The sequence below is a fragment of the Drechmeria coniospora genome, chromosome 02 (genome assembly GCF_001625195.1).
Source record: "Drechmeria coniospora strain ARSEF 6962 chromosome 02, whole genome shotgun sequence".
Classification (NCBI taxonomy): Eukaryota; Fungi; Ascomycota; class Sordariomycetes; order Hypocreales; family Ophiocordycipitaceae; genus Drechmeria; species Drechmeria coniospora.
The window spans coordinates 9,777,839-9,794,591 of record NC_054390.1 but is presented as its reverse complement, the minus strand read 5'-3'; the positions used below and the strand labels follow the sequence as shown (position 1 = coordinate 9,794,591).

The following is a 16,753-nucleotide window of genomic DNA, read 5'->3' as shown; positions in this document are numbered from 1 at the left end:
CGGTCGACGTCGGTCAACCATTCCGTCCATTCCGTCCATTCATCGTCTCCTTATTGGATCCGACATGAGATAAATACAGCTTGAACAGTTGCCGGCTTCCTTTGTAATGTCTTCCGCAACTTCAAACTCGTGGCTGGGTTTGATCATCGCCCTTTTTTTATTTACTCGAACTGGTCAGAGCCTCCAGGAGGGCATATCATCCGGGGAGGCGAATTCTTATGGCAGCAGGAAGTCAACGACGTGGCCCACGACCTTGTACGATGGTGTCGTGGCCAAAAACACCATTAGTGCCATTGCCGCCGACAAGCACCTTCGCCAAACGTACATGGCAATTCTGAGCATGTGCATTGACGCATCAAGGAACCTTGCAGAAATATATGGCGTACCCGAACTTGATGCCATCTCCGACGACCTAGACCGCCATCTCCGACAGGTAAACGTCAATACGGAAGTCGAGTACCGACTAGACCTTAGAAAGCGCCGTTCGACGACGGGCACGGATGAAGACACCAATTTGGCCAAGAGACAAGGTCTCATCGGAGGTTTGCTGTCGGGGCTCGTCGGAGGCGGGAATGGAGGCAAGCAATCAGCCGCTGGCCCTGGCGGCAAGGGTATCGGCGGCATCATATCCAACGCCGCCACCAATATTTTCGGAAACGTCTTGAACATGTCGGGGCCTGCTCTTGTTCGAGCTGGCTTTTTCGGGGGTGTGGGAGCTGGCGAAGGGGCCGCTCAGGGGCTGGATCTGTTGTCTGCCGATCTGAGCAAAAGTGCGGGTGCGACAGTGGCGGAGGAAAACGGCATGCAGAAAAAGGGCTTGAATCCCATGATCGAGCAGGCGGCCATGGCCCTCACGGCAACGGCTGTGAAAGCATTGCGAATGAGCAACATCTTTCAGCTACCTCCTCTGGGCCCCGTGGCGGCTGCTGCCGGGAGCGGACTTGGCTCGGGAGCTGCGTCGGGACTGAACTTGACCTTGCGAAATCTCGGGCCGCCAGCAAACGCGTCGGATCTGGCCAGCATCGCAGGCAGCTTTGCCTTTGGTGCGAGCAAGTCGTTGGCGGAAAATGTCAAGATTGGTGGCGCGAGCTTAACAGCACTGCTTCCCAATGATCTTGGTCCTGCAGCTCTCGAGATCGGTCGCGGCCTAGGAGCCGGAGCGGCGTCGGGCCTTAAGCTGGGTAGCAACACCAACGTCCCTCCTCCGCCCCCTGCATCGCAATCGGACGTGCCTGGGATCGCCCGCACGTTCTCCTTTGGCCTCAGCGAGGCAGTTGCAAGAAACATTGACAAGAACAGCCTCAGCCTAGGGTCTGTAGTTCCGAACCTTGGCGATACTGTGCTGAACATCGGCAACGGCCTCGGCACAGGGGCCGCCGCAGGACTAAAGTTGATCAACAGCACGAACGCAGCCCCTCCTCAACCCGTCTCGTCCTCCGATATCCCCGGTCTCGCTCGCACGTTGTCATTTGGTCTCAGTAAAGCGGTCGCGGACAACATCAACCCAGGCAGCATAAGCCTCGGCAATTTCATTCCGGACATCGGCGGCACCGTGCTTGGTGTCGCCGACGGGCTCGGAACTGGTGCTGCGCTGGGGCTCAAGTTGACCAATGATGTGAACATTGCGCCCCCTCCGCCTGCCTCCTCCTCCGTCCCGGATCTTGCTCGTACGTTTGCCTTTGGGCTGAGTAAAGCCGTGACGGAGAACCTCAATACGAGCAGCTTGAACATTGGCTCAATGATACCGGACTTTGGCGATGCCGTGCTCGGCGCTGGCAGCGGACTTGGCAGCGGTGCAGCGGCAGGGCTCAAGTTGACAAGTAATGTCAATCTTGCGCCTCCCACACCCTCTTCCTCGTCTGATATCCCGGGCATTGCCCGTACGTTTGCCTTTGGCTTGAGCAAAGCGGTGGCGGACAATTTTAACACAAGCGGAGTCAACATAGCATCTGCCCTCCCGGATGTCGGCGCCGCCGCGCTCAGCGTAGGACAAGGAATAGGAAGCGGTGCAGCGATGGGACTGAAGTTGACGACCAAAGATCTCGCACCCCCTCCCCCGACGTCGCTATCGGATCTCACGCGAATCGCAGGCACCTTTGCTTTTGGCTTGAGCAAATCGGTCGTCGATGGTGCCAACCTGAGTTCCATGAACCTCGGCTCCATGCTGCCCGAGATAAACCTGGGTAATGCTGCCCTTACACTCGGCGCGGGACTGGGCGGAGGAGCGGCCATGGGGTTGAAGCTGACGACAAAGGATCTCCTTCCTCCACCGCCTACCTCCTCATCGGATGTCCCGAACATCGCAGGTCGATTCGCCTTTGGTCTCAGCAAAGCAGTGGCGGATAACCTCAACGTCAGCAGCATGAGCCTCAGCTCGGTGCTTCCGTCCGTCGACGTTGGTGCTGCGGCGCTCTCTGTTGGAACGGGACTTGGCAGCGGCGCCGCTCAAGGACTCAAACTAACAAATAATGCTGACGTGCCTCCTCCGCCAGAGTCACCCGGGGACATTCCGCGGATTGCCGGCCGCCTCGTGTTCGGCCTCAGCAAGGCCGTCACGGATAATCTCAACACGACCGATCTCATCGGCAGGGCTGCCGGCATCGGCGGCATCGGCGGCCTGGACATGACCGAGACGCTCCGCAAGTTCGGCGCGCAGGCCGCATCCGGATTGGGTAAGGGCATCGGCGGCGGGGCCGCTGTGGGGCTCGGCCTACAGCCCGATACACCGGCCCCACCCGGCCTCCCCGACGCCGACGGGACCCTCGACGTTGGAGGCATCGCACAAGCCTTTGCATCAGGATTGACGTCACGGTTCCTTGCCAACGGCACGGCTAGCAACGCCATAAACAGCTTCTCGGGCGATGGAAAATCGATCGCGGGGCTCACATCCAGCCTAGACTTTGGGCGCATCACAGGCGGGCTCGCTAGGGGCTTGCTCGCTGGTGCTGGCGATGGCATAGAGGCGATTGGGGGTATCAATGCCCTCATCAACGGTACCACGACCATGCCAACCGGCACCCTGACAGAGACGAAGACGACATTCAACGATTCAGTCGGTGGTGCCGCCACAGGCTTTGGCCAGGGCCTCGGCAGCTCCGGTGTGATTACTGCACAAAAGTTGCTTGCCCGTGGAGTGGACTTGAATCCGCTCTTCTCCAATGCCGCCCGAGGGGCAAAACGTGACATCTCTGGACGGATGATTGCCTTTTCCAGGCGCCAAGCCGAGCTACCAGCTGGTGCCCAGTCCGGGGTGAATCTCAATCTGTCTCGGCTGCTGAGTGCCGAGTCCGTCTCGTCAATCGGACAGAAAGTGTTGGATGTACTAGGTTCCGAAGGGATCGGCGGGCTCGGTCTCATCGCCTTTGGTTTGACCAAAAGTATGTCCATAAACCCTGGAGGGTTTGACGAAAGGACAGCGGGATTCCTCAAGGCACTCATCCCGAGAGGTACCATCCGCGTCGTAAATGGTCTCAACTCGTACGAGATTGATGGCGATGCAATCTCGAAATCCTCAGGTGCGTCTATATCCGATACTGTATCGATCAACGGCACCGGCATTATCAAGTTTGTTGTGTTCGTGGGCCTGCATGGTTCGTCATCCTTCTGTTCTCCACGCCCGATCATCCTGCTCACTTCCTTCTAGTTCTGTTTTCTATCATTGGTCTAATGGTCATTTTTCCTCTTGTGATTATTATCCAGTCATCTCAGAGCATTATGACGGGATTGCGTGTTCAATATGTGTTTCCCCAATGGCTATCCAAGGCCAACAAGCTTTTATGGATTCTAGCGCTTGCGCCGTCCGTCATATTGATTACTGTTTTTGGAATCATTCCAGCGGCAAAGTCCGGCCATTTCCAAACTGCTCACGGGGTAAGATTCATTGCCGCGACTCCCTCGTGCCAGTCGTTCGGAGTTGATTGACAGAACTGAAGATTTTGGGCCTTCTCACCCTGCTCACCGCCGTTGCTGCGATTGGTTTTCATCTTCTCTCAACCCGTTCGGCACTGTTGTCTCCCGACGATAAATGGAGCCGATTAGCCATAGCCTCTCACGCCTGCAACCATCTTCTCTTGGCCCTGTTGCCTTTCACAGTCGCGACGGGATTTGCAGACCTTAGCGGTATTGCCTTGCGGCTAACACAGATTGTGCCATTTGAACTTGCGATTTCTCTTGGATTTTTCCTGGGAATTTTGCTCATACTTGGCACCACGGTGGGGGCATTAGACGTGTTCATGGTATTTCAGGCGTGGATAAGGACGAAGAGGATGTCCAACATCAAGATACGAGACCGGGGCATACGCATAGCGCGTGTGGAGAAGTCGGTGTCGATTTAATACTATCGACTACGTATATTTTACGAGCATATTCGACAATTCAACTTGCAGCAAGTTCAGCCTCAGCTACCCGAGGGCAATAGGTAAAACAAAGCCAATGCAGTGACAAGAAAGCGAAACGCCAACGATAATCAAGGCCATCTTCTTACCTTTCCCGGGTCGAATGGAACTCGGGTGCTGTGATGGCGTTGACTTGCAAAGGCGTATCGGCTCGGCTTGCAAATACGAAACCCTGACATAAAGCAGAGTGTGGATTGTCAACCACATGGCCAGGTATATGCCAGCTATCCGAGTGCGAGTAAGGCTGGAAAATCCCTTTATTCATGGATTGGGGTGTTAAACTCCTGCCATTCATGTTGATCCTTCCTGGAGGGCCAAGTAGATATCCGCCACCACAAAAGAAAATTTCAGCGAATAACCTTTGTCCCCATTCCAAAAATGACCGGCGGTTCCTTTGACCTTCTACTTTCGATGCAACGTGAGCATCGGTATATGTCTGTTTTGCTACCCGTAGGAAGTGACCATTCTCAGCGGGACAGGGGTCTCGCTACCATTTTCGTGCTATGATTCCGAGGCCGAGAGGCGGATGGCCAGCGCAAGGAGTCCTGTCTGGAGCAGGTCCTCTGATACGGCGGCCGGAACGCAATGGGCAGCGGCCGAGCTCTTTGCCGAAAATTGCCACTCCCGTCAGATTAAGACGGGTCCATCATTGGCAACGCATATGCTGTTCGCGAGTTCAACGTTGTCGACGCCCTAGCCGAGGACGGGCAGCTCAGATATTGGGGTAGGAAGCGCCTCCTCCTCTGGGCATTCGAAAAGTCATTTGTTAATGCGTGAGGCAAAGGACTCTCGTACGGCACAGTCCTAGGAGCTTCTACCGCCGCCATGTCTCCGAGTAGAATCCACCGAATGCTGCTTGACGGCGTGCTCAACCCGCATGAATATTTCTCCGCCTAGTAGGCCATGAATCCAAGTTGCTGACGCGTAGCTGAAAGGTCGAGCTGACAGTGATGCCTCGCGGCAACATTGAACAATATCACAGCACTTACAGGACCCTAAGGCGAATCTTTGAGGCGTGTGCGGAAGCAGGTCTGGACAGGTGCGGCATGGCGCGCGACAAGCTCTCGGCAGCCGGAATAGAAGACCACATGTACAATGTTGTCAAGGCCATCAAGTATCAGCCGATCCCGCTCGCGGGCACTCTTGTCACCTAGGATATGGTCAAGTCCATTATCCTAGAGACTTTGTACTCCCCCGCACAGTACCCTGCTCTGATGAAATCTCTCGATGGCCTCATTTCGGGCAACCTGACGGCGGCGGTAGATCTCGGCTCGTCGTCGGGCGATTTGGAATCGTCGACGAGTCGCTTCCGGGAATCCAATGCGTAGATGCGTCTTCCCGCACGAGCACCTTTGATGAGTTTGCGCCCGTTGTCGATCGCGCGTACAGTGTCAGTCGCTTCGACGGTGACAAGGTGCCGGCGACCTCGATGCAGTGTGCTTGGTGGAAGATGGCGGCCAAGGAGCGGTTCGGCGGCAACTTTGATGTCACCACGCGGCAGCCCGTGCTGCTGATGGGAAACGCGCACGACCCTGTCACGCCGCTGGTTTCGGCAAAGAATCTTTGCGTCTCGTTGCGAGGAAGCGTGATATTGGAGCAGCATGGATTCGGCGTACGTTTCCAGCCAAACCCGCAACTGTTGCGTCACGCCAACTCTCTCTCTTCCGGGAAGCATGCGTTTGTTGCGCAAGCTTCTCGGTGTACCGCCAAGGTCATTCAGCAGTACTTTTTGCACGGCACGCTGCCAAAGCATGGAAAGGTTTGCCCGGTCGACGATGCCCTGTTTTAGGGGGTGGTGGGATTGTTTGCTTCGGGGTAAACGGCGGCAGTCCTTGGAGAGGTTGGTTTGTACGAAGAGGAAATCCATCGGTCGCGGTAGGAAGACTAGCTTCGCGGTTGAAGCATTAACGTATGACGCCAGGCAGGCCAACTTTCTCCCGTGTCCGAGAGATGCTCTCAGTGGTTGGTTTGTACGAAGAGGAAATCCATCGGTCGCGGTAGGAAGACTAGCTTAGCGGTTGAAGCATCAACGTATGATGCCAGGCAGGCCAACTTTCTCCCGTGTCCAAGCGATGCTCTCCTGCCACATGGGGCTCGATGCCCAAGCGGAACTTTGAAGGAGGGCGGACAGCTCGGCAATGAGGTCACTGCCAGCGTGGCTGGCCCACCAAGCCAGCTTGCCTAGATCGTTGACGAGCACGCCCCAGTGCATGGCTATCAGGAGGGCCATGGGATCAGAACCGGTAAAGTTGGCAACAAAGCGCGCGTCGACAAGCAGGGTCCACGTGATGACGGTGCCCTTGACGGTGCCGTCGATGTCGCGGGCAAATATGCCCTCGAGCTGCATGATGGCACTCTCGTAGGACTCGTGGTCAAGGTCTGGTGACGTCTCCGGAGCGTTCGAGGCCATTCTTTGCGACTTATAATCGTCGTTTACGCAAATCAGGCGCGCCATGCTCTGCCGAACGTCGGTGCTGAGTTCACTGTACGGCAAGTTCTGCCGCAAGAAGGCATCGAGGTGAACGGGCGATTTCTGCAGCCACGACCAGCATCTCTGCGTCACCGCCTGCAAGGTGGGCCGAGCATCAAAAACGAGTCCCAGGGTGCGGCGTCCCGGCCCGGATGCGTGGGCATTCTCGTCGTCGTCTGCGGCTGCGGCTCGGAACCGGGGCACGACGAAGCAGAGCATCAGGCTGTTGGAGACGAAACCAAACATGGCCAGGTGGTTTTCCTCCGTCTCGGCCCCCACCAAGGCGGTAAAACCTCGCACGGCACGGTCGTAGTAGTCCAGCGCGGCACCGGCATAATACTCGGCCGCGTCGGTCTGGCCGCCGGCCTCGACGGCCATGTCGAAGGCGGCGAGGGAGAGGAGGGTGTCGAGGAGGAATTCGTGTTTCAATGCCTCGCGTACCATGGTGACTTGGGTAAGATGATGCTCCGCCTCCATGGACGAGCATCGTTTGTAGGTGCTCGAGGTGAAGCGGTGTATCAACTCGAGCTCGAGCCTTTGCTTGCTGCTTCTCGCCGCCGCGTCCGGATGCCGCGCCGAAGATTCCGTGCCCGTCTCCCTCGACCGCTCCGGCGTCTCCACGGCCCAGGAAGAGGGCGCCGTCTTGTATTCGCAGCATGACCGACGGATTACGCAGTTGGCACAGGGCGGACCTAGCTCGTCGCACTGCCATCGACATCGTCAGCGACGGCCTCTCACGCATGTGCAACGCTCTATTCAACGACGCGGCCAGGTTGAGCCTCGTCTCGAGCCCCGTCAAGCCCTGACCGCTTCACATTGTCCCAAAACAGCCGGACGAGGCATTATGTGTCGACGCTGATCAAGGCCCGCACGATTGCTCGCTCACCTTGACACGCCTCTTTTTGCATCCCTCGCAGCCATTGCGTGATTTGAAATGGGACCTTCGAGTTGACATGAAGTCATGTAGGGGAGTCGGTTGTGCAATAAAAAGCGGATGATGCAAAGGACAAGTCGGCAATGGCGGATTCTGACGAGATTGCCTCCAGCCTGTCGTCTGACGTAATGGGTCGAGGGCAAGCCGACAGTTTCGGATAAAATACTAGGCCAGTTGGTCGTCCGGACAGGCTTGTTACAAGCATGAAAATGACAGCCCAGCCAGAGGTTTAGGATGCAGGTCGCATATGAGGCCGTGAGGGTTTAGCTGACGAACAAGGCAGAATAGGCACTAAAGGTCACATGACCTTTGAAGCGTTGATCAATGGATCGAAGATCGATGTCGGTAATCACGGATCGATGGATCGGGGAACGATCAAGGTGATTACTGATCGATGGATCATAACAATGACCAGTTGATGCAACAATACAACAAGATCAGTGAATGAATGAACAAGTATATAGGATGGTCTCTACCGCTTGGTGCTTACCATCTGCCCTATTGTTCGATTTTTCCTAATTGAATAACCTTGGTCTTACTATTGTCACGAAACGGCAACAAGTTTTTCCGTTTTTATATTAGGATTGCCATTTGCCAATTTCTATCTGCCAGGTAACCCTACTGAAGTTTTTTTCGTTGCCAGTCCCGTGCCGTCCACCCTGCTATTCACATAATAATGATGCCTATCGAATCTAGCTGCCTACAAGCTACGACGAGGTTATTCGTACGGCGCCTTTCAAATGCTACATTATCACTTTTCCCCTCCTTCATCTACGCGGTACCTTGGAGTGGCCGATGATGATGCTGATGACGATAATGCCGAGGCAATCACACAACGAGATGGCCGCTGCGGCCAAGATCGCCAACGCGGCCAACACGGCCAACCCAGGCAGCCTAGCCAGAGGCATCACAGAGATCACGGGCATCACAGAGATTACGGGCATCAGGATTGTCGCAGGCCACTCAGCCGGCCACTCAATAACCCCAACTTCAGGGCTCTAGTATCATCATCGTTCTCGGCGTCACACATTGCATCAAGGTTTTCCACTTTCATTTATCAGACAACTTTCTTGCCGAATACGAGAAGCCTTTGTCCGAAACGGAACACTTGACCGTAAACTCTACTGTGTGGCTCAACATTAATCAGAAAACACATCGAAAATCAGCAGTGAAGCATATTTTAGCCATGATGGATGGCTTGGGCTGGTTCGCTGCATGCCCATCATATCCAGAAGGAGGATGATAGTCATGGTACATTACAGAGATTACGGGCATTACAGAGATGAGGGGCATCACGGAGATCACGAGCATTACAGAGATGACGGGCACACAGAGATGACGGGCATTACAGAGATGACGGGCATTACAGAGATCATGGGCATCACTCAGATGACGGGCATCACAGAAATCACGGATATCACGGATTTCGATTCTCTTTATGGACAAGCCGACTTCAAGAGTGGTGTAAGCGGCTGGGACACGGCATACTTATACGCAAGCCGAGTTATATGCACCAGGCCTCGTTTGCATCTTGCCATTTTTCTGAACACTTTCTGGACAGTTTGGATGGGGTTCACGAATGCATCGACCGACTGATTCAAGGACCACAGACCGGCTTTGCAATGAAACGTGAGCCTCAGCTTGTTAGAGAGTACGAGCCAGACAGTCTAGCCTACGTCTGGGCTGCACTGGCACGGCTCCTACCAGCAGAGATCCCGTCGAAGACCGGTATGAAACTGCGCTCGAGAACTATGCAAGAGCGAAGCTAGTTGGTGCAGGATGAAGCCTACGACTCATCCGCAACTACGTCGGTCGATGGCGGCTCGCCAACCAGGCGACCTTCCAGCTCGTCATCATCAACACAAAGCCTCGACTTTATTGAAAATATATTGCCCAGCCCTCTCGAGGACTTAACTGTACGCCTCGCAAGCTATTTTATTCGCTGCGTCATCAACTACGCTCAGTCAGCCAATAAGTTGTTCCCTATTTACTTTCGCGACGAGAGTCTCGTGTGCAGCTTTATGTCTTCTGCCAGTGGTCATATTATCAGTGCAGTTGATGATGGTGGCTTGCAGGTCGAAACAAAAAACTCAGTTTTCCAGGTAGCGACGCTGGAGGGAAAACGGGGATTCCAAGAGTTCGCAGAAGAGGGAAATCCGACCGTTTCGGATAAAACTCTAGGTCAGTTGGTCGGACAAGCCCTTTCCCTGCGGCGAGTTGAGAGCAAAAAAGCCAGAACTATTTGTGAAAACGAGTAAGTACGAGTGATCTTATTACTGGTTAAAGTTATTCCCTAACTTCAGGGCTCTAGTATCATCGTTCTCGCCATTACACATTGCATTAAATTTTTCCACTTTCATATTTCAGACAACTTTATTGCGGAGTACGAGAAGCCTTTGTCAGAAACGGAATACTTGACCGTATACTCTACGTGGTTTAACATTAATCAAAAAACACCTCGAAAATCAGCTGTGGAGCACATTTTAGCCATGATGGCTTGGGCTGGTTCGCTACATGCCAATCATATTCAGAAGGAGGATGATAGTAATGGCGGCGATGGCGGCGATGTCGAGGAGTAATCCATACTGTATGTGTTACGGAGTCACTAGGCAACTGCTCTAGGACTCTCAATGATGTTTATTAAAAGACTTGAAGGAGGGAAAACTACTTGGCAACTAGGGCTTCTAGTTGTGTGCGTTCTTCCTAGTGGGTCCCTTGGTTCCCTCCGTTCTCGTATATCGGGCTAAGCCCGATACCATAACAGTATGAATGATAACGTTCCTTCGTCCTGAGAATTAAAGGTTACATGTTTATCAGACTCTTGATGCTTCAAAACCAATGTGGCGAACGGCTATCCGGAGCTGGTGAGCTGCGTTGTGCATCTGCCTATCCTCCAGATATCCAAGACATCAGCATGAAGTCACTGGCCTGGGGACAGCAAACTTCCACCCACCCGTCACATACCCACCCTCGCAAACATATCAAAGTCAAATTGTAGTGCCAAGATGCGATTCAGATGAAAAGGAAGACTTGCTTATTCTTATTACTCCTATCTGGGAGTATAGGAAAGGTAGGACCATTTTATACCTTCGAGGTAGTACCTCAATCAGTATATTGTGCACGTGTTGGAATTCTGACTGCTTCCACACAATGCATCTCCGAACAATCTGCTTGCACGCAATGTAGTTCCAAATACTCTGGTTGAGTCATACTGCTAGTTGCATAGTTGTTGTATGCAACTGGTAGACTTGGTTGGTATTAGTGTTCGGTCGCGACAGTACAGCAGCAGTACTGCAGTAGAAGTCAAGTGGGCGAGTAGTAGTACTGCCTAGGTGAAGCATCCTCCTACATAGTATGCCAGCAGTCGCACATTCTACTGCGTAAGAAGTTCCATAGAAGACTTCTGCTGTATACCTTTCCTACACTTGTTGTTCCCCCAAAATTCAAGAACCAGTTTCCTACAGAACCGAGCCAATAAAGACTCTTTTCAAAAGAGATTCCGGCTACAGTAGCCTTTTTCTAATAAAGGGTTTTTTTTTTTTTTTTTTTTTTTTTGCAATTTTGGGGAAAACAAAAAGTATAGGAAAGATGCGTAGTAGAAGTATAGTTGTACGGACTAGAAGACCAATCCAATCCGGATATTAATCAAGGCTGTTTGTAATAGCATAGCGGGTACTAGTTAGTATCCGGGCAGGGAATACACATAGGCACAGGGATGGCGGAAGGATGTTGTCAATACAATGCAGGAGAGCCCCCAGGCGCAAGAAGGAGGCTCCTCAGGCATGAATGCACTCATCGTCTTCGTCCTCACAGCTGGCTCCCCGTAACCGGCGTTCAAGCTACCAGACCTCACTTCTCTTTCTCTCTATGAACTTTCCTAGCTGGACTAAATCTTCTGGCGGAAGCAATAGTGCAGCAAGGCGATTGCAAAATGACTGACATGGGCTGTAGCTTAGAGCGGTGATATCGACCGAGATTGGTGTTTGCTCTGGTGGAACAAAGGTTGGATCATCGAGGCCGCAGAGGAAGGACAAGGTAATGCTCGTCCTGTAGCGGTAGATAAAACCGGTGTCACTCGAGATAAGTAGAACCTGTGACTAAATAGACAAGGTATTATTAGCGAATGGAACTTCTTACGCAGTAGAATGTGAGACTGCTGGCATACTATGTAGGAGGATGCTTCCGTTTCGCCTCGGAGGCGGGCTCGGCGTCGATCTTGCTGCGCTAATGCGATCAGGATGGCGAATATGTATGGGTCATGAAGCGCATTCTTCGGCCTTCTCTTTTTCTCAAGGAGATTGGAGAGTGACCGAGCCGATCGGCACCGCCGGCCATGACCTCTGCATGCATAGCGGCGTACTTCGTTGATATGCTCAAGGTCTACCAAGGCTGCAAGAACCGGCATCGAACGCTGTCCTTCCATTCCCACTTCATCATCGTCCGGCTCCTGGTGTATTGCAGAGATAAGGAGCGTGCAACAGAGCTGCTCGATGCGGCAGGTTTCAAAGTAGAACACTACATTACCACTGTTGATTCGGTCAGTCCCTATCGTAAGAAAAGGGGGGAAAGGTAAGGAGGCAGGCACTGAACCCTTCTAAAAATGGTTCACTGGAATCTGCACGAAGCAGAACATCAAGCAGAACTTCTAGAGCCGGTGATGTTTTGCCTTGCTCCTCAAACGTATACTTTAGGCCGCCACCAGAGTCTTGCTTCTCAAACAAGACTGGAGTCGGCGTGCAGGGAGCGGGAGACGGGCCACTAAAGGAGCATTGGAGCAGCTCAAGGTGGCGGTCGGTCCAAAGGCTCGGCCGCACTAGCAGTCGCTCTCTGCAGTGGAGGCGAAGGATCTGGGCGATGGATAAGGGCGCGATGGCTGCGGATCCAACCGGGAGAGACGATTCGGCTGGGACAGAGGGTGCGGCCGGGGAAAATGGTGCGACTGGAGGAGAGGGTGCGGCCGGGGGCGAGGGCACGACTGGGGGAGAGGGTGGTGGTGAGTGCGATGCGGCGTCCATGGAAGCTGGGTATGTCGTACGATGATGCGAGGTTGAGGTTGAGACTTTCCACCGACAACAGGGCGAGAAAAATGATGATAACGCAGCAGGACCGTGACTAAGGAGGAGGATTGCCATTTGCGAGGCTGTGAAGTGCTGCATGCATCGCGAGGCTACGAAGTTCTGCATGCATCTGCAAGATAAACTCTACGACCACATTATTCCTATTTTTGCACAAATTAATACATATACAGCCATGGCCCGCCGCAGCAGGCCAGCCAGTTGATTAATTAAGCAGCTAAATACTAGCATTATCGTCATTGTTATTATTATTATTATCGGCGACACAATATTAAACATAATATAAATATTGATGAAGATGATCGTATTACTGGTATATTCTGGACATACCCATAGTGTGAGAAAATGTGGAAATATTTTCCAGAGGTTCTTGGTCTTGATAATAGATATAAAACAAACCAATCTAATATGTTCTTTTTCAAGTTGTTGTAATTATAACTTTGCATTTGGCCTAATAAATACAGCAAAGGATAAAGGCTATCAATGGCTATGTGTTCAACTTATTAGCCTTTGTCAGCAATTGGTGCCCCTGAACCTTTGGTAGCTATTACCGATAAAGAGCATGCTTTAAAGAATGCTCTACAGTTTCGATTGATATCCAATTTTGGATATCCGTGCAACTATACTTCTACTGCATACCTTTCCGATTCCTCTTTTTCCCCAATTTTAAAGAAATAATAATAAGAATAAGCAAGCCTTCTTTATTTAATTGAATCGCATCTTGGCACTGCAATTTGACTTCAAATCTGTATTCCCTGCCCAGTTACTAACTGGCGCCCGCTCTGCTATTGCTAACAGCTTCGATTGATATCCGGATTGGATTGGTTTTCTAGTCGTGCAACTACACTCTCACTGCACACCTTTCCTATACTTGTTGTTCTCCCCAAAATTGCAAGAGGTATATGTTGAAAAAACAGCTATACGATTGGATTAAAACACTTGCCCATCGATCCCAATACCGGCAATAGAATATAATAAGCGTACCCCAGACCAAGCCAATACTCACAGTCAAGGTCAAGAAGTTATAGGATCCCTACTACTCCGTACATATAGCAATAATGGTTTGGCCAGATATAGCCTTTGCAGTATCTACCCTTTCAAGATTCTTAACAAATCCAAGTCAGTAGAACAAGTAGCATACTACCTATAAATAATACAAAGGCTCGTTTTGAAATATAGCAGTACTTCCAAGACCCAAGCCTTATTTACAACACCAGATACTTCCTTTAGCGGACGGCAACGGTTGACGCTCCCGGCCCGCTCCTGATTCAGGGGTCAGCAAACTTCCACCCACCCGTCACATACCCATTCTCGCAAACATATCATCGTACAACTTGGCTATCCAGCCTTCAGCTGCCCCCCCACGGGCGACGACTCCCAATCCACCCACGGCCCACAGGCCGGCGACGGTCAAAGCAACTCCGTGGACGGTCAGCCATTTCCTCCTCCGCTGCCGCTTGACATTCTTGTCCACGGTTACCATGCCGCTGCCGCGCCAGCCTCCGGTCGAATTCGACGGGCCCAGCAACATTTCCCTTGCGCCCCAGACCATGTGGCCGCAGCCGACGGCGAGGAGGCCGACGTAGGCAAGCCAGGACGCCGTCGGATGCCGAGCAAAGCCGTGGGCGATGTAGGCGAGGCCGATGTTGGACGAGTCACCCTCGACGGCGAGCGGCAGCAAACGGTTCGCCAGCACATGGGCCGAATAAAACACGGCAAAGGCGTAGCCGGACATGGATATGTAGCTTAGCGACGGCCACAGCTTGGAGCTCGAAGCTCGGACGAGGCGGTAGAGTGCATACGTGCCGGACGAGCCTTCTCCGTACCTCTTCATCATCTGCCGCCTCCTCAGCAGGCGCAGGGCCACACCGGAGCCGACGTGTGCGACGACGGGCAAGGCGACGAGCAGCGGCTCGGTCACCGACGTTTGATAGATTTCCCGCGTCATGAGGAGGTAGGTCTCGGAGCCGGCGACGGAGCGGGTGACGGCGGGTATGAGGGAGACGTTGGTAAGGTGCAGCAAGGTGAAGACGGACATGGCGTAGCTCGAGTAGCGCTGGACGCGGGTTACTTGTTGGCCATCGGCGCCTCGTCAGCGCTCCGTCCGTGATGTCGCGTATCGGGGGGTATTCATCCCGAAGCCATACGCACAGTAGAAGATTGCGCCGTGACCTCTGCTTCTGCCGCCGCCATTGCTGCTCCGCAACCCTGGGGCGCCGGCGGTGGACGAGCAGCTGGCCGCCTGGACGGTGGGAAAACGGCGGTCGCTTGCTTCCCTCGAGGCGGCCGCCGGGGCGCCATCGCTCTCGGGCGAGGATGGCGACTCCATCGGCGACGGGTCGAGCTCCAGCAAGGACATGGCTGTTTGCTGCGAGTCGCAGCGGTCCAGAGGCTCGGAGGACTCCATGGTGAAGAGGAGCTGAGCGGACGACGATGTGATGATGGAGGTGAACGTCGCTTCGAAGGAAGACCTGGGTCTCGGCGTAGGCGTACGTAAGCAGCACTGTCTCCTTGCAGTACTTGCACTTGGGCGTAGGTGACTTGGCGCTGTAGCTGCAGGGTGTAGGTGTACTTGTATGTAATGTACAGTACATGGAATTACATGAGAACAAGTACAGTACTAAAACTGCAAGTCAATCTGTTAGTGCTGCAACGGTTATTAGTAGGCACGTTCTAACAGGAATGGGCAGGGCTTAAGGTTGAGGGCTGCACAGCTGGCAGAGAGAGATTACTGGCAAATACGTAATGTTAGTGGTCAAGTACAGAGTATGGAGCACTTACAGTAAGTGCTCGATAAGTACAGGTACAAGCCGTGATGTAGTTGTACTTGCTACGAACATCTGTACATGTATCGACGGTGCACCGTGCTTGTACTCCGTTCGCAGCACTGCGTTAGCAGCACCACTTGGAATACGTGGTACCCATAACAAGGGTCTATGGGCCTGTTACAGTGTGCTGTAATTACTTATTTGCCCTGTAATTTACAGTACGCACAGCCATTGCTCTGACCACTATTAGCACTTAGTAATACCAGTCTTCACCACCAGACCACAAGTACCCTAATAGTATTAATTGCTGTCCTTTCTTCCATCACCACCAACCTCACCCGTACCCTTGGCTGCCGAACAATATTACCTCCCCCAGGTCATCGCACACGCACATCGGGCAGCCTTCAGCGTGCATGCCTGGAGCAGCCCTTCACTGCCCAATATGCCTCCTGTACGTTCGTTCCCTCCCCGCGTCCGCTCTGCCCTTCGAGTGCCAATCGCCGCACGCACATACAAAAGTCACGAAGCAAACGGCTGACTCTCGTCCAGCGACACCAAACCCTTCCGCCGCCGCAGACGGAGGCGGCTCGCGAGGCCCAAAAGTCATTCTACTGTGCCCTCTGCGCCAAGGGTTACTCCCGCATGAACGACTACGACGCCCACCTCGGCAGCTACGATCACGCCCACAAGCAGCGGCTGAAGGACATGAAGGCCATGGTCAAGGACCCCCACGCGGGTGCGCGCGCTCGAAGGGCCGAGGCCAAGGCCGACGGTCTCGTCAGCATCAAGATTGACGAAAAGGAGAAACGGGCGTCCGTCGGGGCCGGAGGGAAGATGCCCGGCTTCAAGAGGAGCGGCTTCAAGAATGCCTTTGCCCCGAAGCAGGAGAAGCCGGTCGAGAGCAAGAGCGTGCCCAAGCCGGCGCCGGCCCAGGGTGCTGCGGCCAAGAAGGTCGAGTCTGCCCGAGAAAGCAGCAGTGAAGACGAGGGCGACGACGCGTACGATCCTCGATATCCCACCGATTGAGCGACGATGACCGCGACGACTCGATGCATACGATACCATGCCGAACCGACGGCAACCATGACGACGACGCGACGCAACGTGTAGAG

The 16,753-nt window shown here is 53.4% G+C and overlaps 6 protein-coding genes across 6 annotated transcripts; 4 read left to right on the top strand and 2 right to left on the bottom strand.

The window, feature by feature from the left end:
• Window positions 1–106: 106 nt before the first annotated feature.
• Window positions 107–5,171, top strand: DCS_05813 (uncharacterized protein; the record flags this gene model as incomplete). The annotated part of the gene is made up of 2 exons (XM_040803114.1): window positions 107–3,590; window positions 5,032–5,171. 2 exons carry the CDS (start codon window positions 107–109, stop codon window positions 5,169–5,171), a joined length of 3,624 nt encoding a protein of 1,207 aa, XP_040658147.1.
• A 380-nt stretch (window positions 5,172–5,551) lies between these two features.
• DCS_05812 (uncharacterized protein) lies at window positions 5,552–6,183 on the top strand (the record flags this gene model as incomplete). The annotated part of the gene is made up of 2 exons (XM_040803113.1): window positions 5,552–5,696; window positions 5,723–6,183. The coding sequence occupies 2 exons, from the start codon at window positions 5,552–5,554 to the stop codon at window positions 6,181–6,183; spliced, it is 606 nt and encodes a 201-aa protein (XP_040658146.1).
• A 237-nt stretch (window positions 6,184–6,420) lies between these two features.
• DCS_05811 (uncharacterized protein) lies at window positions 6,421–7,308 on the bottom strand (the record flags this gene model as incomplete). The annotated part of the gene is made up of 1 exon (XM_040803112.1): window positions 6,421–7,308. The coding sequence occupies one exon, from the start codon at window positions 7,306–7,308 to the stop codon at window positions 6,421–6,423; it is 888 nt and encodes a 295-aa protein (XP_040658145.1).
• Window positions 7,309–9,133: 1,825 nt separating this feature from the next.
• DCS_05810 (uncharacterized protein) lies at window positions 9,134–10,377 on the top strand (the record flags this gene model as incomplete). The annotated part of the gene is made up of 4 exons (XM_040803111.1): window positions 9,134–9,262; window positions 9,409–9,526; window positions 9,584–10,052; window positions 10,110–10,377. The coding sequence occupies 4 exons, from the start codon at window positions 9,134–9,136 to the stop codon at window positions 10,375–10,377; spliced, it is 984 nt and encodes a 327-aa protein (XP_040658144.1).
• A 3,722-nt stretch (window positions 10,378–14,099) lies between these two features.
• DCS_05809 (uncharacterized protein) lies at window positions 14,100–15,280 on the bottom strand (the record flags this gene model as incomplete). The annotated part of the gene is made up of 3 exons (XM_040803110.1): window positions 14,100–14,136; window positions 14,205–14,961; window positions 15,025–15,280. 3 exons carry the CDS (start codon window positions 15,278–15,280, stop codon window positions 14,100–14,102), a joined length of 1,050 nt encoding a protein of 349 aa, XP_040658143.1.
• Window positions 15,281–16,083: 803 nt separating this feature from the next.
• DCS_05808 (uncharacterized protein) lies at window positions 16,084–16,667 on the top strand (the record flags this gene model as incomplete). Its single annotated transcript, XM_040803109.1, has 2 exons — window positions 16,084–16,092; window positions 16,191–16,667. The coding sequence occupies 2 exons, from the start codon at window positions 16,084–16,086 to the stop codon at window positions 16,665–16,667; spliced, it is 486 nt and encodes a 161-aa protein (XP_040658142.1).
• Window positions 16,668–16,753: the final 86 nt, after the last annotated feature.